Genomic DNA, 24,264 nt, shown 5'->3' with positions numbered 1-24,264 from the left:
CAAGCACCAATTTCTATTGTAGCGCTAGGGCTACTATTGCCGAAGGCGCCATTGGATGCCTTTTCAATGTGTTTCTCTTTTGGAAAACGTTTCCCCCTCTTTGGGGCTCAGAGTTAGTAGGGGACTCTCCTTCTGAAAGAGAGAAGTGGATTTCCTCTACAGGGAATTCCCACTTCCCACTGCTGAACTTGCCTGACTACAAGGACGCTGTTTGGGGCTGTATTCCAGAGAGGACGCTCCCTGCTGCATTGTGCCCACACCTCGCAGCACCCGCTCAGCGGGTGCCGCTTCGATCGCCTGGACGCCGGGAGCTGTGCTGCTGACTGTGTGGAGCTGGTGCCAGGGATCACGGAGGGAGAGCGAGCGGGCTAGCAAACGCCACAGGGACTCAGTTGTCCAGGAGTCCCTGCGAGACCACAGCACCTGGTCAGCGTTGCTTGCTCAGACCCCGCCCACCGGCCGACACGAGGGTACTTAATAATCATTGATACCCGCTGCGCGGGAGTGCCGGGCGAAGCCCGGGCAAAAGGCGGGCCCTCTTAGGCCCTCAGAGGCCAGAAGAGGCTGGGCTGGGCCACAGCTCTGACATCTGCAACAAGAGGTGAGCTGGGGAAATATCATCATGGGGAAGCGTAACAACACACCTACTATGCCTGCTCCTGTCAGTTCCCCTACCCCACCCCCCTCTTTCGAATGCTTACTGGAAAATGCCCTAATAATGGTTCAGGAGGAAATAGCTAACACGGAAAGGAGGATGTCACTGGGTTGCAGTACCATTGACCTGCAGTCACCCCAAGCAAGTTCTCCTAACAATCTCCCGCTATCCCCTGCAATCACCATCCTGAAACCCTCTACCATGGTAACATCGTTGGAAACGCTGCCTGAGGACAGCAGTCCGGTCATAACCATTGCCTCTCAGCCTGACCGCGCTGTACAGTCTGTTACCTCATCCCCGTCTACAAACAATAAAACAGGAGAGGGCAAAAGGAAAAGGGGTCCCTTTAAATCTACTGTTAACAAAAGGAAGCAGCCTGCCCGCAACAAGAACCAACCAACTCCGCAGAGCATGTGGACCAAAGGGAAACAGCTACAATTTGAGGGTAAAACTGTTATACTGAAATGCCGCAAACTGCTGAATTGGCCTCTCCCATAACCCTCTCCATTGATGATCACAATTCCTTGGGCACACAGACTGAGTTTTTGACTGAAAGTATCATTCAACCCAAGCCCAATGGGAATTTCATTGAGACAATTGTAGACACTATTTTTAAACATGTGGAATGTCAAATGATCAAGCAATTTAATATTGTTTTTAAAAGGTTAGAAAAATTAGAAAACTTAATCAAAAAGGAAGAGGTCAAAAGGAAAGGGGCGATCAGCCTTGATCAGCTCAGGGGTGATCGCCTCCTGAAGACCTGGAGTCTGCTAGTAAGGCTATCTTGTGTGGTGCGCCTAGTACTAGCAGCAGTACGAAGGGTGTTCCCAAACCTGCCAGCAGTACCCCAACAGCCAATAATATACCAAGGCATACCAACACAGGGCAAACTAAACCTGCCACTAAAGCCAAGCCCACCCCTCTCGTAGTTGCCGGTCCTTCCAAAACTACCATCACATCCAACGGCACACGACAGTAGGGCCATAACACAACCACTATAAAACCTGCGGCCCAAAGCAGTAATAATGCTAGGAATGAACAATCAGCAGTCAGCAGACCCAGAAAATCTCAAGAACCTGCCCTCCACTTACCACCCGATGCCTGCCCTTACGTTTTAGTATTGGCAGGCGTCCCACCCCTTAAGGAAGGACAAGGTGAATCCTGGGTTCAGCTGAACAATAAGTGCATTGATTGGCTGACCAAGCACAAGGTAGGTCATGACATCTCAAACGAAATTCTGTCTGCCCGTCGTGTGAGTTGGGTCAGCCCCTTACGTAAGATTTTAATGGGGACTGCATTGTTCTAAATTTCAGGCACCCTGGTACTGTTAAATACATACTTAATCACAACAGTACTCACCCGGGACGATCTACTGTTGTCACTCCCCTGCCCTTGGGCTACTTTTATAGGCCACCACCCAGGCAACTCTTCTCAGCTTCACCGTCCTTTCCACTTTTTTCAGCTCCTCCGTCCTTCCCACTTTTTCCAGCACCACCGTCTTTTCCACTTTTTAATAGATACACTGCACTAGCGGATACATGTAGTTTGGACTGACCATTAGATACTTCACCTCACACCTCAGCTAGCGATCATACTAATAAGGAAGTCCTCGCAGGTAATTCACCTATCTGTCCCAGTGTAACACTGCCAAATTCTCCTGGTAGGTGCAGGTTGTTATCTGACCCCACAAAAGGTGCCCAGGGCCATACTTCTACCATAGCTCCAATGAACTATCCATCTTGAGTTGGAATATTGCTGGCCTCAATGCTAAAATGAATATAAAGTCCTGGACTGATTGGGTAACCAGCTTTGATGTTTTAATGCTGCAGGAAACCTGGTGTACAAGATCTTTACTCTTTGAGGGTTATAGCTGTCATAATCTGATTGTCCCTTCCCCTCCCACTGGTCGCCCCAGCGTGGGTTTATCAATTTGGGTTAAAATTACAGCTGGAGTTACAACTGAATCACTGCCAACTAATAACAATAATTTCATGGCGTTGAAATATATAGGCCGGTTAAAACTATGCCTTATTAACTTCTATAATAATGACTTCATAACCCACCCTAATATCAATTTTCTGAAACTATTTAACTTCATTGATGAAATTGTGGACGGTCAAAAATATGGCAGATTTGATGGCATTTGCTTGGGAGGCAATTTTAACGCAGACATCCACCCTAGAACCCCACCCTGCAGGAGAGGAGAAGAACACGTGAGTTGATGTAATGGAGAAATTAGATACTGGTGTGAATAATGTACCCGCCCGTACCTATATCGGGCGTGGGAGTTCTACCACCATAGATTATGTATTTATTTCATCCCTCCTCGAGGATCTTTTATTGAAATCTGAGGTTATTTTGTCCCCGTATAGTGACTATTATCAAATTTTAATTTGCCCTAAATCAATCAAAACCCTGAGGAAGAGAATAGAAATCGGGGCTAAAAACCTAATTGCATTGACAGACAGGTTAAGGGTGGCTTGGAAAGGGATAGACAACCAGGATGTCCTGGCTAGAGTCATCAAAAAACATCCTACTCTAGTCTCGGTATGTCTATCAACCTCCAGCCCCTGGCTCGATATCGTTAACTCATTTTGTGAGCTCTGTAAGGCAATAAAAACTGAAATTTCCAAACCTGTCCCAGCCCATATTAATAGCAATCCCAGGTGGTTTGACACCTCATGCTCTAAAGCTAACTGGGAACTCAGGGCTGCCCTCACTGCTGCACCGCGTGACCCGTCCCTGGTAAGGGCTCTGAGATCCAGATATAAACACTGTTTAAAAATTAGATCTGAAGAGCTATTAAAAGACCACTGGGACTCCTTTGTCTGCACAGCCGCTTTACGAGATGCTGCAGGGTTTTGGAGGGCCTTTAAGAATCTTAGATCACTGGGTTCCAATATCTCCCCTATCAACTGTAATATAACAGGGGATGTGTGGGTTGACCATTTTTCTAAGATCTACGATGCTCCTGCGTCTGGCAACCCACTCGAAATCGTCCCAGCAATAAAGCCTTTAAACATTTTGTTTTCAGAGGTGGAGGATGCTATCACCGAAAGCGCGGGTAACAAAGCCCCTGGTCCAGATGGCCTATCCATCGATCAAATCAAATCTGAACCAGACTTTTGGGCTCCTTTGTTATGTAACGTATTCAATAATTTATCCCTCACCACTGTCCCGGAAACATGGTCTTGCAGTAGTATTGTACGAATATTTAAAAAAGGCGATAGACTCGATCCTGGCTGCTACCGCCCCATTTCATTAATTGACAATACACTAAAAGTCCTAGGTAGGGTCCTTTTTAACAGAATTAGTACTTGGGCGGAAGAAAATACCATCTTACATCCCTGCCAGCTAGGCTTCAGAAGTAAAGTGGGCACGGTGGAGCAGTGCTTGACCCTAAACCTGCTTATGGCCAAATATACGATCGCCAATCATCACCTGTATATTTTGATTTTATGGATTTAAGTTCTGCCTTTGATTTTGTTAACCGTTCCCGCTTATGGACAGTCCTGCTAAATTATGGTTTAAATGAATCTTTAGTTCATTTTCTGGCACATCTTCATAGCGACCTGAAAGCTCGTGTCCGTATTAATAATGATGGAGAAGTCTCTAATGATAATTTAATCGGCAGGGGGGTCAGACAGGGTTGTGTCTTGGCCCCCCTGCTTTTTATTCTGTACATAAATTATCTGAGTGTATCTTTGGGCAAATTAACTAATGATGTTCCGCAAGTCAGTGGCAAACCTGTCCCTGCACTTCTTTATGCGGATGATGCGGTCCTTATGGGTCTCACACCCAATGCCTTGCGAATTTTTATCTTGGGTTTTGTTAAATATATGGCAGACTTGGGCCTCTGCACCAATTTAAAAAAATCATTCATAATGTCTTGCGGCCCTAAAAGCTATAAAATAAGCCATATCCGATCAGGGGATAATATTTTAAAAAGCACTTGCACTTTCCCTTATCTTGGTTTGTTATTTTCCAACACTGGCTCTTGGCAACCACATGTTGCCCAGGGAAGGAACAAAATGAGTAAGGCTATAAATTCTTTAACCTCCCTTCGCCAACCCAACCAGGCAGACATGATTGTGTCATTTTTACAAATCTACAGAACACAATGCTTACCTGTAGGAACCTATGGTGCTGATGTTTGGGGTTATTCTAACTGCACCCAACTACAGACTGAAGAAAATAGATTTTGCCGGAAGATTTTGGGGGGGTCATCAGTGCACCAACTTACATCTGTCACAGGGAACTAAACCTCCTTTATATAGAGGACTTCATAAGTTACAGACCCCCACTGTTCTGGATACAAAATCTGGCGTAATCCTGCTGCCTCCCTGTCACGCGATATTATTATGGACTGTTTAAACTGTGAGAGGGCTAACTGTATACCTTGGTTTAAGGCTGTGGAAAATAGTTTATCGAGTGTGGGGCTGGGTCATCTTTTTACATCACCGCAACTGATTGACCACACGCACAAGAACCTAATAAAAAGGCCCTCTACGATTCTTACCGTAAGGAGAGGCTAAGGCGTGACTTGGCAAAGCCTACTACAATTAGATACATCTCCCTTATGGAGCCAAGTGATAAACCATTTGCCCTGCCTCAGGGCTATCTCCGCTTAAAGCTAGGCAGGTGGAATAGGAGTTTGCTATTTCGGTTCAGGGACGGAAGCATTATAAATTTACTCTGCTTCCCGTTAGGCTTTAACAAACATGTGCAGAATCTAAGCTGTCCCTGTAACCTAGGCGGTAAACAAAGTCTGCTTCATTTTATTTTCTTTTGTGGTTTTTATAGAATGCACATTTTGCACTTTCTAATGCCGTACTGTAGAAAAAACACTCTGATTGATTTTAAATTAGCTTTTAAAGACTTGTTTTTGTTAAAGACGAATGAGGCCATCTTCAGAATGAGGTGCTTTCTTAAAGCAGCTGTGCTTCCCTGTTAATTGATTGAAAAACTTGCACTATGCACACTTTGCACATTGCTTATTGCACATTGTATATTTTGCACAAATTATTGCATTTTTGCACATGATAAAGCTGTATATCGCTATGAATCTGTAATCAAGTGGGATGTTATTTCTGTTTTTACTTCTGCTGGATTTTATGTGTACTTTTATGGATGTTTTACAATCCGAATAAAGATGATTTGACCTGACTTGACTTCCTCTTACATAGTGCGGTGTTCACCGCCTCTCTTACAGAGGATCTAAGTTCTTCTTCAAATAATTTTTTTAATACTATCCCTCATCAGATCTGTGGTATCATGAGCTGCGGGGCTTTTTTCTCCCATCTTTTCTTGTTTATTTAATTTATTATTACCATGTCAAATATAATATATATGTATAATATATATATATGTGTACCCTTTACTTTACTCACTGTTTTTGTCCTGTTGTCCCCCGCCCCTTATTCGGTCACTGCAAGGCAGTAAGGTCACTGCATTTAACTACGCTGATGACATTCAGCTGGTTTTTGACATTGATCCCTCTGATCAATGTATCCATAACTTTCAGACCATCCTGTGTCTTATTAGCAACTGGATGGGAGATAACCACTTAAAGCTCAACCCCGACAAGACCGAGGTGGTCTTGATCGGGGATGCTTCCAATCCTTGGAGCTCTAATTTTTGGCCTCCCTGCCTTGGTTCTACTCCTTGCCCTGTTGACTCTGCCAAGAGCCTTGGAGTCATCATCTGCAGGGACCTCTCTATGAAGCCTCACATTAACGCGATGGTCTCCTCTAGCTTTTTCCATCTCCGTAAAATCCGCAAGATATCCCGCTTCCTAACCACGGAGGCCCTCACCCTGGCTCTTTTGGCCTTAGTAGTATCCAGGATTGATTACGACAACTCTCTTTATGTCGGCATCCCCGCGTATCACCTAAATCGCCTACAGCTGGTACAGATTCAGCCTGCGCGGCTAATCTTCCATCAGCCTAGACACCATCATGTTCGCCCCCTGCTCAAAGCCCTTCATTGGCTCCCGGTGGCCAAGCGCTGCAAATTCAAATTAGGTTGCATTACCTTTAAAGCACTGTGGCAGGCCAAGGTCCGGTGTTTATTTCTTCCCTTCTTCACCACTATTCTCTGTCGCGTAATCTTCGCTCCTCCCACCTGGCCTTTCTTACTACCCCCACCTTTAATTGCAAAAGACATGGTGGCCTTAGATTCCCGTTCATTGCCCCTTCCTGCTGTAATGCACTCCCCCTGGAGCTGAGATTAACCACTTCTTACTCTCGCTTTAGGTCACTGCTGAAAACTCTACTGTTCCGTAAAGCTTATGAATAAATACCTTTTCTGTTACTACACTGCTGAAATGTCCGTTCTCCCTTTGCTCACAGCGCCATGAAATCGTTGGGTGTAAGTGCGCTTTATACGAATTTTTAACATAACATAACATAACATAATATATATATATATATATTCTCTTTTTTGGGTGGTTTTTTTTGGGTGAAGGATTTACCCAGGTCTTTTTTTTCACTGCAACTTGACTTGGATTAATGGGAAATTGTACCCTGCAGTTTTTGTATGCTTTGTGACCGCAAAGTGGCAACAGTGTTCTGTTGATTTCCTTCTTTTAATATAATTATAAAGGGTTCATGTCTCTGTGAGTTTTTTACCGATCCACACGACCATTGCATTTCGCAGAAAGGAGCTGTCCATATGGTTATGTAAAGCGCGTCAACAAAAAGGAAGGACTATCACTGTCATTCCCGTGGTGACACTCAAAGCGGAGCCGGCGTCTAGCAGCACAAGATCGGAGACGCGCTTCTCTTCACCGGCCCACTTAAATGACTCTTTGCTCTAGAGACAATTTGAAAAGACGCGCAAAGGAGAGGTTGCTCCTCCTCGCACTTTCGTGCCCCTACGCCCACAAGGTTGAAATCAGCAGTATTAGCATTGAATCTGTAGTCCGCGCTATGCGCAGGCTCAATCTCTCTCTTTATCTCTCTTTTTTTATTGTTCAACAAACCATAAATTGCCATTTTACAGAGGAACACGAAGGAATGTGTCTAACACTTACCTAAACCAGCCATAAATTGGCTGGAGAGTGGTGTTAATGGTTTACAGGTTATTAGCCATAAATAAACACATTAAACCAAAAACAAGTTAAACGTTATTATGTAGGCATGTTTATAAGAAAGAAAAAATACAGACTAGGCCATTACATGGTGCACTGCTCGGTATTATAGTTTTGCAGAAATTGCTCCGGCTAAGTTGATGAAATAACTTTCAGGGATGATGCAATTCCAAAATGGCATAAACCTCTAACAATCGATAGCTCCTATGTTAGAGGAAGCAGGGCCCCCACTGACCTAGAATTGTGGCACCTCTGTGAAAGCTTAAAGCAAACTCTTACGGCCCGATTGACAAAGGTAAAGTTAGACAAAAGTCTTACTTCACGACTTTTTAGTATTCACAAAGGGCCTTTACGAGTAGTAAATGCCCTTTCTGAATAACGAAAGTCGTAAAGTTAGACTTTCCTCTAACTTTCCCTTTGTGAATTGGGCCTCTACTCGTAATTGCTCTTTGTGAATACTGAAAGTCGTAAAGTTTGACTTTCGGTATTCACAAAGGACATTTACGAGTAATAAATTCCCTTTGTGAATACCGAAAGTCGTAAAGTTAGACTTTCATGTAACTTTCCCTTTGTGAATCGTGATGTTTCTATTCCGTATATCCTATGATGATGTGAATTAATTTTCATATTTCGCCACCTAGTCTTCCATTCAAACACGCTCCTTTATCTTTCTTTTGACCCTCATGAATGCCTTTAGTTCAAAATGTGCAGGCAGGTGAAAATCTTTTCTGTTATTTAACTTCTTAGGGCTCGATTCATAGAATGTACTAAAGACTCAATCCTAAACTTACTACTATTTTGGTATTCACAGAATGAATTTACTACTTTTGGTATTCACAGAAGTTAGGATTTTGTCTTGAGTTTGTCTTAAGACAGACTTAAGACAAAATCCTAACTTCTGTGAATACCAAAAGTAGTAAGTGCATTCTGTGAATACCAAAATAGTAGTAAGTTTAGGATTGAGTCTTAAGTTCATTCTGTGAATCGGGCCCTTAGATGGCAACAATTCTCGGACTACTTTTTCCTTTCTCTAAAGAGTAAGCACATTTTCAGAATATGAGACTGCCTGCCATGAATGTTATTATTGTGTTTCTTTCTTTTCACTATTAGGCATCTGGTATGGAATCCTGGAGGGCATTGGAGTGCTGGCAGTCATCACAAATGCATTTGTTATTGCCATTACATCAGATTATATCCCCCGTTTTGTCTATGCTTTCAAATACGGACCATGCACAGACCAAGGATACCGTCAAGAGAAGTAATATTTATATTCTACTTCTGCATGCTTAGTACTTCTTTGAAACATAATTTACTATTACACCGACTTTGCTCTTTTGCAAATGTACATTATTTACACCACTTTTACTGTCTAATAATCATTTAAAATATAACAATGGAGCATGTTACATTATATGGATTCCCTATCTGAGGTGGAATGTTAATACATGTTTTTGCAATGTCGTAGTTCCTCACCATGTCCTGAAATCATTCTCCACATAGAGAATATTGAGGAAACAATTGAAGTCCATATTCGATGATAAAGGCCAACAGATTCACATGTAAAAGCGTTAATCGGCAATATTGCATATAATGTGCTGGGCCAAACATGGGTAGTAAAAGTCCACAAAATATGAATGGTATTCATAATCTGCGAGAATAGAAAATAGACCCGTTTTAAACGGATACATGTTTAGCCAATGTTCCTGTTGCCAGCTCTTTCCTTGGATTTTCATGTGTGTTTGTGGGATCCATAGTGTATGGCAACTTGGTGTGCACTCAGGTGTTCCCCTCAAGTGTGTTTCAGTTGATGGCCTCCTTTTACTCATTCAGAGAAATGGATGGTGGTCAACCTGTAAGTACAGAGGAGAAACAACTGAAACCCTCTGGTAAGTACAGGTATGTACCAACTTACCAACTTGAGATGGAAAGACAACAGGCTGTGACCCATCCACATCTTGCCATGAGTAAGCACATGTCAGGTAACAATCAATTGTGTCAGAGGCTGGCACGCATACATTTATATGTGAATGGGTTCTGGAACACTTCTACCATGAAGATGCACACATACAAGAACCCATACTATAGGCCCGATTTAAAGTTGGTGGACAGGTTATTCCATCACATATGTGATGAATATTTGTCCGCCTTATTAAGTACATTATTTCTATGGTACTTGAAATTAGGCAAACGGGAATCTAAATCAAACTCTAAATAAGGCCCCATATTTTTTTTAAGATTTTAATAAATTGTAAAGCTCAGTGTCATTGCAGATTGTAAGAATGACATACAGTGCAGATCTCGCTGACCTTGTCAGTGAACTGCTTCCTGTCCATGCAGCTCCACCTGGTAGCTGCTGACCTTTGCTGGTTGGTGGTTCAAGGCCCTCCTCCACCCACAGGCTCCTGCCTGTGCCTCAATTCCTGATGGCCGAATGGGCAGCATTTTTGCTCTGCTGCTCGTCTGCCTTCTGTCGTTGTGCTTTCGGCCGCATTTACAGACTAACCAATAATACAATACCACCAATACTACAAAGAAAACAGCCCCCAAGGCAAATCAACGCCAACGCACACATCAAAGAACTCTTTTCTATTGTCAAGGAGTTTGTCAAACCCAATAGCGAGACCACAGAAGTCCCTCCCTGCCAAGACCTCTGCAACAAAATCGGCATCTCCTTCCACCACAAGATGAAACAGATCTTTGACAGCTTTGACACCCAAGACCCTCTTATCACTCCTGCCAACAATGCCGCCCACCGACTTCTGCTCAACTGGACCATGATCACCACAAACAACACTTAAGACCATAATGAGCATCCAATCCGTAGCCACCTTGGACACCTGCCCGCAACAAATCTTCCACAGAGCCACCACCTCCATTGCCCCGAGCTACGCCGTACCATCAACTGCTCCATTGAGACCGCCACCTTCACCAACAACTGGAAACACGCAGAGATTAACCCTCTGCTGAAGAAACCCGTCTTCTGACTCAACGGACCTCAAGAACAGATCCATCTCCCGGCTCGCTTTCCCAGCCAAGGTCATTGAGAAGGCCATTGATGCCCAACTCTCTGAGTTCATCAAAGCCAACCATGTCCTGGACATCTCCCAATCCAGATTCCGAAGCCAACCAACCACCTTACTTCTCTCCTCAACACCACCAATGACATCCGCTTCCTTCTCCACCGGGGCAAAAAAACAGCCCTCATTCTCCTGGACGTGTCAGCTGCTTTGACGCTGTCTCGCATAGCACCCTAAGCACGAGACTCCATGACTCCATGATTCCAGACAAAGTCCTGGACTGATTCCGCTCCTTCCTCACTGGTAGAACACAGTGAGATAGACTGCCACTGTTCCTCTCAGAACCCATGGAGATCGAGATCGGCTGCGCTGTCCCCCAGGGCTCCTCCCTCAGCCCTACCCTCTTCAATGTCTACATGGTCTGCTCGCAGCCATAGTCAGGATCCATAGACTCAACATTGTCTCCTACGCTGACGACACCCAGCTGATCCTCTGTGTCACCAACCAGCCCACAATCGTCATAAACAACTTCTGCAATGAGATGAAGTCCATTGCCACCTGGATGAGAGACAGCTACCTCAAGCTCAACTCGGACAAGACTGAAGTTCTCATCCTGGGGCCCTCCACCTCCTCTTGGTATGACTCCTGATAGCTTGCCACGCTAGGAACCCACACTCGTGGACCATGCACGAAACCTTAGCATCATACTGTACACCTCGCTTACTATAAACCACCAGATAAACTCTGTATCCTCCTCCTGTTTTCCACATTTTCATCCTGCTTCAAAAGACCTTCAGATGGATCACCAATAACTCCAGAAAGAAGGTCACCCACGAGCTAATCAGCAGCAAACTCGACTATGGCAACGCACTCTACACCAGCGTCACCCAGAAACATCTCAGGAAACTACAGAATGTTCAGAATGCCTCGGACAGACTGATTCTCAACATCCCTTGCCGCAGCCACATCACCAAACATCTGCGAGAACTTCACTGGCGCCCAGTCAACAAAAGGGTCACCTCAAAGCACCTCACACATGCCTACAAAGCCATCCACAACGACGGATGAGCATACCTGAACCACCGCCTCTCATTTCTGAAAAATCCACATGTTACAAATTGACCTATTACTACATAGGTCAATTTGTAAAACTCTGGAATGGTCTCAAATGTGCGGGTTACAAATTGTAACCAGTATTTAGTACATCGAGCCCTTATTGCTACAATACTGTGCCAGCAATTATCGATGATACTGGATGCAATATTATCTTGAACTATTGGCACACTATTCAAGCCTTGGAGTGGTATAAGACAATCAGTGTCATCGTCTTCAAATGTGATTACTACATGTTTTCCATCGTTACAATCTGTTTGCACTGTGAGGTGTATTTCTAAGCAAAATTTGCATTGGAAAAATGTGAGTACATTTTTTAGGTCTCGGGCTAAGCGTACACTGCGGAAGCAGTGTGGCGTAGCCAGAGTCCTTTTCCTGGGGTTTTGAAAATGGACCTAGGAATTTCTATTTCTATTTCTATTTAGGGGGTTTTATAGAGCGCTTGGTAACGCATAGCGGCGTGTCCCCGCGCTAAGGAGCTAATACCTGCTGGAACTTACAAGTGCGGAAAGATCTACTGTGTAAATAAAGCAGTCTTCAGCTTGGCTCTAAAGATTGGTTCTGAAGGTTCTAATCGCAGGGCCATAGGTAGTTTGTTCCATCTTGATGCTGCGAGGAACCTAAAAGATCTTCCACCCATCCGGGCTCTGGACACCTTAGGAATTGCCAGGAGTCCTGAGCCGGAAGATCTCAAGGATCGAGACGGCTCATAGGGTGTCAGCAATCCTTTCAAAGGGAGCAGAGATCTCCCGTTGATGATCCGGTGGCACGTGCACAGGGCTTTGAATACCACCCTGCTTCGGATCGGGAGCCAGTGCAGAGACCGGAGGGCCGCTATGGATCCTGCTCTTCTGGGTAGTCTAAGCACTAGTCTGGCAGCGGCATTCTGGAGAACCTGTAGACGGCTCAGATTCTTCTCCAGAGTTCCTAAGTAGAGAAGATTGCCGTAATCCATCTTTGACGTGACTAGTGCATGTACCAGGGTTTGGCGGGCTCTGATAGGTAAGAATTTTAATACCTTCCTGAGACTTTTGAGGGTCCCGAAGCATGATCCAACCACCTGATTGATCTGGGGGCCAAAGGTAAGGTCAGAGTCAAACCAGATACCCAAGTTCTTTGCTTTCTGGCAAGGGGTGGGTCCTGGACCTAAACACGGCGGCCACCACGCCGACGTCCACGCCGATCGGTCTCCCCCCACCACCAGCACCTCGGTCTTGCCTCCGTTGAGCTTGAGGCAGTTGGCGGACATCCAGGCTGCTAGGTCTTGCATGCAAACTCTGAAGATGTCCGCCGAGGGGCCGGGCGCACGTGACAGGGTTACACAGCTCATGAGTGTTATTTCCTACGTCCATTTTCATTGGCCTTTGCGTGCGTGTACTTTGAAAACAGAACACGCAATAGGCCATGGGCGGTCGCGTAGCTCCACCCATGGCCTGTTGGTGTCTGTTACGCGCACCAAAGGCCATATATTTTCAATTATCGCGGCTGTCATGGCCGCGATAATTGAAGACAGATGCTCGCAGTGGTGCGCGCGCGTGCACCACTCTCGATCTTCTTTTATTTTTTTGGATCCATTTCACAGCGAAGCTCTCCCTGTCAGCACCTCTTCTCCGTGGCTCTGTTTTCCCCATTGCGTGCTTTCACTTTACCCCCCTCCCTCCCGCCGGCTCAGCGTTCACTTTTATACAGCTTCCATGGAGAAATTTACACCACGAACAAATAAATGCATTGTATTTTGTCTCTTGTTTGTGTTGTCAGCTCAATGGAACAGGGGAATGAACGTTCTACCTCTAGGTTCTTTTACGTATCTGACCTGTGTTATTCCGGAAAATCACTTTATATCCCTACTTCTCAGTTGCACTGTTGTCAAACATTGAAGCGCTTAAATCATGATAAACCTCCGATAAACACACTCACAAATGTTCCGGAAACACACTGAAGTAAGGTATTTGTTTTAAGGAGCTATAAAGTGAAAACCCCTTCTAAGCACTGGAGCGCTGCACATTGTCTGAAGGACTGCACTGGAGATTATTTTAAAATATAATGCAATCTGCTTGTAATGCCTTCAGTTATTACAAAAGACAGTGGACCCTAGTATATGAGGAATCAGGGTAAAAATAAACATACGCTAAATAGCCAATATGTACTTTCTTTTGTAATAATAAAATATAAAACTGTCTTTTGTAATAATCTAACGCCCAAGGTCTCTAGTGAATTACCTTCGGGTTCCCTTGTTTCCCAAAACTGTGTTCAGTAACACATAAGATATCAGTCAGTAGCTCATTAGCCACGAAAACAATTAAAGGCATTCGATTTCCAAATTCAAAGTGCTGACTAGTCCCTTAAATAAGGACTTCCAGTGGCAATTGGTGTGCGTACTAGGTTTTGATATTACACTCGTTTGATGCACCTGCAATTAACAAACGTTTCATACTAATCAGCCGCTCACTGATACAACCTAAATATACCCTGCGTGGCCCTTTAAATGGAAAAATTTAGAATTCCGGCAAAATGACGCAATGCTTTATTCTGCAAACCAGGCCTTCCTTAAAGAGTGTAGATCCAGCAGAAAGGTACAACATTCACCTGTCAGAGCATCACTACTCACTCTGTGGATGGCAAGGGGTGGGTTGAAATTTCACCCCAAGAGTAAACTACTGATGACGCACGTCATGCGTAGGCAACAGACTAGCATGTAAGAGATCAGGAGAGGTCTCAGACAGACCAGCACTGACAGCTGACACAGGAGAGAAACCCATTCACAAATCATGCACCAGTAAATGTAAATGCTACTCCTACCAGCTCCAACTTACTCATAAGTGCACTTTGTATTGCCATAACTCGTTCTAGTTATGTGCTGAAGGTTAAGACACATGGAATGCTCATATGCTGTGTCACATGTTTACATAACGGTCTCCCAGTCACAGTGAACCAAACAACGAGCAGAGAACATCATCTACGAAATATTCAGTACATTAATAAATAACTGGGCAGGTGACTGATCGATGCCTGAAAGGTGAGCCGTGAGTACTGAATAAACTAGTTACCCAGCATTCCTTTCCATGAGTGATGCCTCAGTAGTAGGCCCACAGCACTGTACAAAGGTTTCAAAAGACATGGCTGCCTAGGATGTTGGGGGCGCAGTTACAAGATGGAGCCAAGTTAATGAGGGTGCCAGCATCGGCAAACAGGGTGCAAAGTGTGGGAATCAGAAGACAAATGTCAAGTGCAGGCAGGACTGGATGTTATACGCCATGTTTGAGTAGTATTACATCAGCACTTTAGTGCCTTAAATCACTCAAACTCTTGTTGCTTACATCGTTCTGCTGTACACAAATGATTTCTTAAATGCCGTAAAATGCTTGTTTGTGAGACAAGCCTCCTACTGACATTCCTTTAATAACCTCAGTTTCTTACTCTCTCACTGATACCTTTTAAAGTACCTTTTAAAGGTAATCCCTCAATGACCTTAGCTCTTATTCCTCAGTGTCTCCTAATTGTACACGTGATTCTGCCAAGTATGTCAGTAGCTGTGACCTCACAAGCGGTTTGGTATGTAACATGTGTGAGTGACAGCAGCGTGAGTGTCAGCAGAGTGAGAGACAGCAGAGTGAGAGTGACAGCAGAGTGAGAGTGACAGCAGAGTGAGGGTGACAGCAGAGTAGGAGACGTAGCAGAGTGGGAGTGACAGGAGAGTTGGAGTGACAGCAGAGTGAGAGTGACAGTAGAGTGAGAGTGACAGCAGAGTGAGAGTGACAGCAGAGTGAGAGAGACATAGAGCGAGAGACTCAGCGGTGTGAGTATTCCAGAGAGTTCCGTTTTGACTCTAATGCGGGATTACCGGGGCACTCGTACAACAATTTATTATAAGGTTGAGCTGCTTTTGCGCCACACAGCAGGGAGAAAAAGTGATGCAACCCTTAAGTTTGATTAACCAAGCCACACAAGGCCACATTACATAGCCCATAGGTGTTGGTAATACCAGAGTAATGCAGCACAAATCGCTGCATTGCGTGCTCTGCCTTGGGAAGGCGATCCATGGGTGGAGCCTGGGTGTTCCCACACATCTACAATGGATTCTGAAGCATTCACAGATTTACCAACACTGTTAGACCTGGGAATGCGTCAGAAAGCTATGCCTTCCCAAGGGAGGCATAACGAGAACAAAATATCTTTATTTCTCGCCGTTAATTCCTCTTTCTATGTGTGCTGTATTCTGCAGCGCAGCGAAAGAGGAAAACGCCTCAGGGGATTGTTTTTGTGCAGGAAGGTGCCCCGTCGCGCACATAAACAATCCTGCTTACAACGCAGGCAGCCCGGCCTGCACTGACGCCAAGCTGCACATTGCGCACCAGTGCTGGGAAAAGACAGGAATGTCCTTTATAGTGTTGAATACCTTGCGTCCCCGCCCCCTCCATGTCAGGAAGAAGACTTGCTGCTGTGCAATGACTGACTTTTGTTGGTAAAAACGCACCTAAGAGCTTCACTTCTAGGGGTAGGGACTAGTCACTGCAGTGTGCAGTAGATATATGTTTCAGAGTCCACGTGAACTTTTTGCTGACCATGTTCGAAGGACAATTGCGCTCTGGAATGTTTGTTGCCAGCATTGCTGCCTACTGAAAACTATCTGCAGCTAAAACGGTTCATTTTTTTCATGTTCTCCCGCTTTGCTGTGCAGATTTTCCAGCAAGGTCATTTCGGCTCGCCACTCATTAATCTTCTGGTAGTAGCCATTGTAGCATGACCCCGCTGTGCAGAAGTACAGGAAATGCTCTGTGCTGGTTTTTCCCCTTGAGTGTAGAGTGACTCTGGTGTGATATGTTCCGTTGTGCACATTATGGCTGTTTGTAAATACCTTTGCTCCCAGAAGCACCCCGTGTCTGAGTTTGATAGATGCACACATCGCCGTTGCAATGTCATTTCACACTTGGTGACTTTCTTTTTCAGGTGCTTGCGGGGTTACGTAAACAGCAGTTTATCTGTGTTTGACTTGAGTGAGCTCGGAATGGGATACGCCGGGTACTGCAGGTAGGTGTTCATTGTGCACTTGTTTGTTTGTTCAGTTGCTTGGTGACCAAGGGACCAATGGGCACATACTCTTTGTCTCAATACAGCTGATACATTCAACAACTATAATAATTAAAGACTTTTTTATAGAGAAATATCTGCCAAGCCCTTGACCTGACAGTGTTATCTTTGCATAGCAACCAATATTTAGCGACATACAGATATGCACATATATATATACATTCAGTGTTAGGAGTTTGCCTCGCCTGTGCCTCACCTATGCTGCGGCGTCCACGCTGTCGTTTCTGCCGCATTGAGCTGCATTGCGCTGAGAACCTTTATCAAATCTTATAGCTTGTTTGCACTCTGCTGCGAGTATGCACCACTGGAATGCTATTCTTAGAACTGTTTGCTGCAGTTCAGACTATTTTCACTTTGGTTTGAGTGAAAGTGGCTCGTTTTAAAGGGTGTTTTCTGCTATACTATGCACGTTGTTGAGGAATAAATTGGAATATGATGCGTTTGAGCCCTGGCTTTTCAAATCATGGGGTTCACAAAGACATGGGGTCAGGATCCATTTCGATTGAACATTGAAAAGTTGTGTTTTCAAACCAGTGTATATATTAGGACTCCTTTACTCATAAACAATGCTATGTATTCGGAAACGCCCTGCATTTAGAACGCATGCACATAGCTACTAGTGGCATAAGGCCTGTGATAAAGAGTAGGACTTGTGGAAATGGGCTCATCCGCTCATGTGACTTTTATTTTTTACACATTCAGATATCGAGACTACAGGGCCCCCCCTTGGAGCAGCCGCCCCTATGAGTTTACCCTGCAGTTCTGGCACGTCCTCGCTGCTCGATTGGCTTTCATTATCGTGTTTGAGGTAAGCACCGCCATTTTACGTGTAAAAATATAAATACGCCCAATGCCTATATGAATGAATTTGTACATTTATCTTTGTTTTACACGCCCATTTCTCAGTCGAATTTTCAGAAACGTATATCTCAGTTCATTAAAAATCTTCAACATCTATATAATCGCAGAATGCTCGCACTTCAAATCTCAGCAAGGACGGTTCAACCCTTCATGTTTCTTAGGGTGATGAAACTGACTGTGCAGCATTACTTTGACATATATCAGCCTTTATTTCTTTTGTGCTCTGTACTGGCAAAACCTGTAGTTTTTGTTATAATTACAGACTTGTGAAAGTCTTGTTGTCATTTGCCCTAAATCACTAGATGTTGAGCCAGCTTAAAAGTCAGCAGCTCTTGCCCTTACGCCACATCCTCTGTGACTTCTGGGGCATGGAGTGCGTGACTTAAAAATACAAAAAAAGTATGAGCGCAACATACGAGCAGCAACAGAAAATATTATCGGGAGCTCTACACTGTTCGTAAATTGTCCCAATTCTTGCAGAGCAGGTAAGTGATTCCGTGAAGATGAAGTAAGTTGGGTCTCGATTCATTGGTGCAGAGCGCGTGCACTATGTAAAGCACATACAAATTTTTTTAGAAAATTCCCTGAGTTACTTTATGAGCTGCAGACCTCATCAAAGTTTCAAAATAGGGAGAGGCAATCACTGGTAACTCTGGTCACTTTTTCCGGGCTATGTTGTCTTCAGCTCATGGTCTAACTTGGAGAAATGCTCAGCGTGCATCAATGCATAGAAACTAACTTGCACGTTCATGGATAACCTTGATAACGTACTTTTTAGATACATCCTGAGCTTGTTAGTGGGAGAATGTGCAGATGGGACTGGAACTTTATGTTTTTTTTTACCAGTGATAGTTATCTCTGCAGCTGAATGTATTTGTGCAGAAACAAAGTCACTCAGGAAACAACTCAGGGATGTTTATCTGCTCATGGAAATGATGATAGCACACGTGTTAGAGGGGAACATCGAAAAAGAGCTAAAATCACATTTTGGTTCAATTGAAACCTCCATCCTAAATATGTGCATCTTGTGAAGTACAATGATAAAACTGGTTCTATATCTGACTATCTAGGGTCTGAGTGGGCCTGCAATTTTCCTCCAACTCATGGGTGTCCATAGGTGGTGAGATGTTGAATGGAAAACATTTGTCCCAAGTCGACGACTATGAGCACATTAGAAATGGCCCTGATTAACATTCACCTGCTCTATTTTGGGATGCGCAACTCTGGCCTGCTTTATTAGGCTTCTGTGCAGGTGTGGCTCCGATCATTAAAAGCATTTGTAAATGCACCTGGATTGTTAATGGGCCAGTGAAGTCTATTTTATAAACATATCATGAACATACATGCCTTTCTGTCTCCCAACATGTTGCCCAGGTGTTAGCTGGAATATGCTGAGAGAGTAAACCGTTTTCTCCACTCCAGGGCAACCAGTTATTGACAGCAGGTAAACTTAATTTGTAAAACAAAATAAAATGGGGGGCTCAAAGTTTTGATCAGAAGTCCAAGGTATGTGCTGCCAAAGATCGGGGCGCCGAATACCAAGGCTGCGTAGTCTTGTTTCCACCTCATCCCTCTTTAATCCACCACCAGTCACTCCCTTCCCCTTTAGCTCACTCTTGCGGGTTCTTTTTCCTCCATGCTCTGTCATTGGTTTTCTGTCCTTTGATTTATCCTTCATTCCCTTTTTGCAGGGTGACCAGATCTTGAGAACCAAAAACCAGGACATTTTGCAAAAATAGACGAAGGACTACAATTGTACGTCAACGGTTCTGAACAGAATGACAACTCTTATCAACATAGGAACATATTAGAAGCACTAAAAAAATAAATGCATTGTAATTTCTAAAATCAGCATCATACCCTTTAATTGCATTGCTTACTTTTAACAGCTGTTAACTAGCACAACTTTAGAACACCCAATAATTGCTTCTCACTGGTTTCAGTCAACCCCCTCTAAAAACCGCGACATGAGCCAAAATGGCCGAAATCTGCCGAAACACCTGGTGAAAACCCAGGACTGTCAGGGCAAATCCGGGACGCCTGGTCACCCTACCCTTTTGTGTTTTTCTTGTAGATCAAAGTCTGTTGAGGAAATATAAGTGCAGGTATAAAGTGCCTGTGGGTCCCACCAGCAACCAAGGGTGAGATTCAGCCCCACTATATGAAGATTACTATTCAAATCGCCGTTGTCTCCACTGGCAGACATATGGGTTGTTTATCGGATAGTCTGATATTGTTCTATTATCTGCTTAGTTCATATGCTACAAAAGAGAGCAGCTTGAAGGAGTGCGTCCAAGAGTGTCAATCACTGTTCCATGATCCCAAACTGTGCTGTCTGCAGCTTATGCACAGACTGGTAGTTTTTCAGAGTTAATGTCCTTACATGTTATTATTATTATTGTTCTAAATGGGTATCGCCTTTTTAGTTCAGCAGGATGATTTTGCTTTTGCTCACCCAGTGTTTTGTTTCTTTACTGTGGGCGAGTCTCACTATCCGACTTTTACTCACAGTAATTTCATGGTAATTGAGCTGAGTGTGTTTATGGCAAATATCTGCCTTTTATGGTAAAGCAGCTGCAATGCAGTGAGGTAAGGGGTAATGGGCTGGGTGCACATGTGCAGGCTGCACGTGAGAGACTGCTGTCGTGCGAGGCCTTGTAGCTGCACACAGGTAACATCCCAGTGGCAGTTTTAAACTGCAAATTCAACAAGTCAAATTCAGCCTTTTTGATAGGCCTAAAGCTTTCTTTTACGTTTTATTGTCACCCCTAAGTAGGCCTCATTGCCCATAAAAGCCTTATTGCCCATAAATGTAGGGCGTGTAACAGTTAACGTTGAACATATCCTTACAGTGAAATATCTCCAAAAGCTATTTTCGCTGTAGCAATTCTTATGGCCTGGTACTCCCCCAAGTCCCCTCTTTTTACTTGTTTTACCTACGGCCATTCCTTGCCCGGATGAAGTCTCCCTCCCTCTTTCAAGTCAAGTATTGAGACCACACCGATTTGGGAATTTTTGGAGTAGGGGGGAGTAACACCCCCAGCCGTATTTATTACAAAAGTAAAAAACATTATTTATTAACATTGTTTACAATTACGCAGAAAGGCCAGATACATTGTTAGGCAGATGATGTCACATGGCTACCCTCAACTCTAATACACATGACACTCCTACTGTAAATCTAACAATGCATATATACACTTTCTGAGTGTCCCCTTTAGAGCCTATGGCAAGGCCAATGACTGGCAGCTTCCGGATCCCCGCAAACTACGAGAAATTACTATGCCGGAGTCGGCTTGCGCAGGGGGTACAGCTTATCGGACAGATCTTTTTCTACCGGGCCCTCCCTACGCCCTGTGCCTTAAACTCCATAACGGGAGCTGCGGAAACTCTGCATGGCTTGCGCAGGGGGTACAGCTTATCGGACAGATATTTTCCACCATGCCCCTCCTGTGCCCAGGGCTTTAAACTCCATAATGGGGGCTGCAGAAACTCTGCATACTTGCGCCCTGATGCGCATGCGCGTGTGGGGGTGGCCCCAGGCCCACTGGGAAGAAAGACTCCCCCGGCCCTCGCACCCCGACAGCCTACCTACCGGCTGTCACTGCCCCTAGAGTTACATGTTTGACTGCTAAGGACCGAAGACTATGCTTACCAATCATGACCTTACCGCCTGACCGGAGACACAAAACCAAATACGGCATTTTTTAACTGATCTCAAATAACATGTACTGACTTTTATTCAACATTACATACGTCAATTGGATAACTTCATCTTAAATAATTCCGTTTTTGACAAGTTCACACGTATTGACACTTTTATTATAAATTCACCAAAACATCGCATTGATATTGAATAACTCCTGTGATACCTGTAATGAAGTAAAATAAGAAAGTAAACCTATCACATTTATATTATTCTGTCTCCTGAGATACCTGCAATAAACTGTAAGTGAACATAGTGAACTGGTTACTAACAGACATCATTAGCAGGTACCTAATCATCAATCTTACACTAATGCTATCACCCTAGACATCTGTATTAAAACTTCTTTAGAGAAACGTCAAAATACCTCCCTGACCAACCCGTTTAAATTACCTGCCTTAGGGGACGGTGGGTGGGGAAAAGAAATTACGGGCCGCTGGGTGCCCGGGTGCTGCATCCGTGGGGAGCGTAGGAACAAGAGGACTTTCCGCTCCACACACCCCCTTTTAACAGGGGGGCAACTGGCCAGTCTCAACTGGTCTGTCCCTGCTGTTGTGCGCCCGTGTGAACCGGAAGCACTAAAGTGCTTCCGGTTCACCCCGCCGTAGCCGCCCACTGTAGGCAAATGGGGGAGTGGGGGTTCTTCCCCCCTCCTCCCTTCTCCCGTGGACGGGCTCAACCGCCATAAGGGCAGCGCGCACTATTCTAGTGCTTCGCCTTTTCATATGGCCTGGTACTCCCCCAAGTCCCCTCTTTTTACTTGTTTTACCTACGGCCATCCCTTGCCCGGATGAAGTCTCCCTCCCTCTTTCAAGTCAAGTATTGAGACCACACCGATTTGGGAATTTTTGGAGTAGGGGGGAGTAACCCCCCCCCGGCCGTATTTATTACAAAATTAAAAAACATTATTTATTAACATTGTTTACAATTGCGCAGAAAGGCCAGAGACATTGTTTGGCCGATGATGTCACATGGCTAACCTCAACTCTAATACACATGACACTCCTACTGTAAATCTAACAATGCATATATACACTTTCTGCGTGTCCCCTCTAGAGCCTACGGCAAGGTCAATGACTGGCAGCCACCGGATCCCCGTAAACTACGAGAAATTACTATGCCAGAGTCGGCTTGCGCAGGGGGTACAGCTTATCGGACAGATCTTTTTCCATCGGGCCCCCCCCCTACGCCATGTGCCTTAAACTCCATAACGGGGGCTGCAGAAGCTCTGCATGGCTTGCGCAGGGGGTACAGCTTATCGGACAGATATTTTCCACCGGGCCCCCCCTGTGCCCAGTGCTTTAAACTCCATAACGGGGGATTCAGAAACTCTGCATACTTGCGCCCTGATGTGCGTGCGGGGGTGGCCCCAGGCCCACTGGGAAGAAAGACTCCCCCGGCCCCCGCACCCCGACAACCTACCTACTGGCTGTCACTGCCCCTGGAGTTACTTGTTTGACCGCTAAGGACCGAAGACTTTGCTTACCAATCATGACCTTACCGCCACAGGACAGCATAGTTGCCCGACTATCTGTCCTCCCCCTCAGCCCACCAAGAAGGTCATGCCCTATAAACTTGCTGCCCTATCCTTGAAACGCTCTTCTGGTTCCTAAAAATTAAGCAACCTACCTTGTGAAACCGCAAACCTGAAAATTAGAACATCTGCCCATGTATTGGCCCAGCTGAAAAACCTACATTACTGTACATAATACTATGTAACAGTGTACTGATGCAAAGACTGCTCCCTGAGTCACAGGGTAAAGCGTCTTTGTCAGGCATATGAAACCACACCAGTGGGCTCCCGCAAGTCAGTCGAATCCAAACCGGTGTCTTGGATAGCGAAAAGCCATGGCTCTTGAACTGAAAGATAGAGATGCTTGCCTCTTTGCCACGTAGCAGGTGTCACCTTCATGGGTCCACCATACAATAAAGGAACATAAAGCACACATGATTAGTGCCCCTATCCTTTTGGCTAAGAGATGCAGTTTGCCTGCCAGGCCCGTCAATTACCTCGTGAGACTGCCACCGTTTGGTCCCTTACGCCTTTCCCACCCTCAGGCCATGTTGCAGAGGTACGGCGTGAAAATGTGGACAATTAATGCGCAGCTAAAAATGGCTGTATAGGTACTGTGTGCCACCACCCACGTATCTAATGCGAAAGTTTTCAACACAGGGTGCATAGGTATTGTATGATACTACCTAGGTATCTAATGCCGGAATGCGCCCCAGCGTGGCCCAGGCATTTAAAGCTGGATTGCACGAGCACAGCATGTGCATAGGTACCGCGGCAATCCACTACATACGCCATCATCACTGTATGAGCGCAGACGAGCTCGCCCCCCTGAGGACCCCGCCCAGCAGATCCGGTAGCAAGAAAGCCCCATGGTTCACCGACGAACTCAAGAGCTCCAAGAAGAACTGCCGAGCCCTCGAGAGAACCTGGCGCAGAGACCCAACACCGGACAACATGACTGCCCTCAAGCTCGCCACCCGAAAACACCACCAACTCATCCACACCACCAAGAAAACTGCATTCAAGGAATGACTGGACAACAACGCACACAACAGCAAGGAACTCTTCAACATCGTCAAAGAGCTCTCCAACCCCAACGCCGGAAACAACGACATCACCCCTTCGCAAGACCTCTGCAACTTCCTCGTCTCCTACTTCCACAACAAGATCGCGGACATACACAACAGCTTCAGCACTCAACCGACGAACACCACGACCGAA

General features: G+C 45.0%; 1 protein-coding gene across 1 annotated transcript in view; it reads left to right on the top strand.

Annotated features, from left to right (window-relative positions):
* Positions 1-24,264, top strand: part of ANO3 (anoctamin 3) — a 1,465,374-nt gene that overhangs the window by 1,371,130 nt on the left and 69,980 nt on the right. The window contains exons 23-25 of the mRNA XM_086959492.1: positions 8,856-9,003; positions 16,823-16,903; positions 17,666-17,771. Of these exons, the coding sequence (XP_086815618.1) occupies positions 8,856-9,003; positions 16,823-16,903; positions 17,666-17,771 (335 nt within the window). The remainder of the gene's footprint in view (positions 1-8,855; positions 9,004-16,822; positions 16,904-17,665; positions 17,772-24,264) is intronic.

Source organism: Lissotriton vulgaris, chromosome 2_2 (genome assembly GCF_964263255.1).
Source record: "Lissotriton vulgaris chromosome 2_2, aLisVul1.2, whole genome shotgun sequence".
NCBI lineage: Eukaryota > Metazoa > Chordata > Amphibia > Caudata > Salamandridae > Lissotriton > Lissotriton vulgaris.
This window is presented reverse-complemented; position numbering and strand designations above follow the sequence as displayed.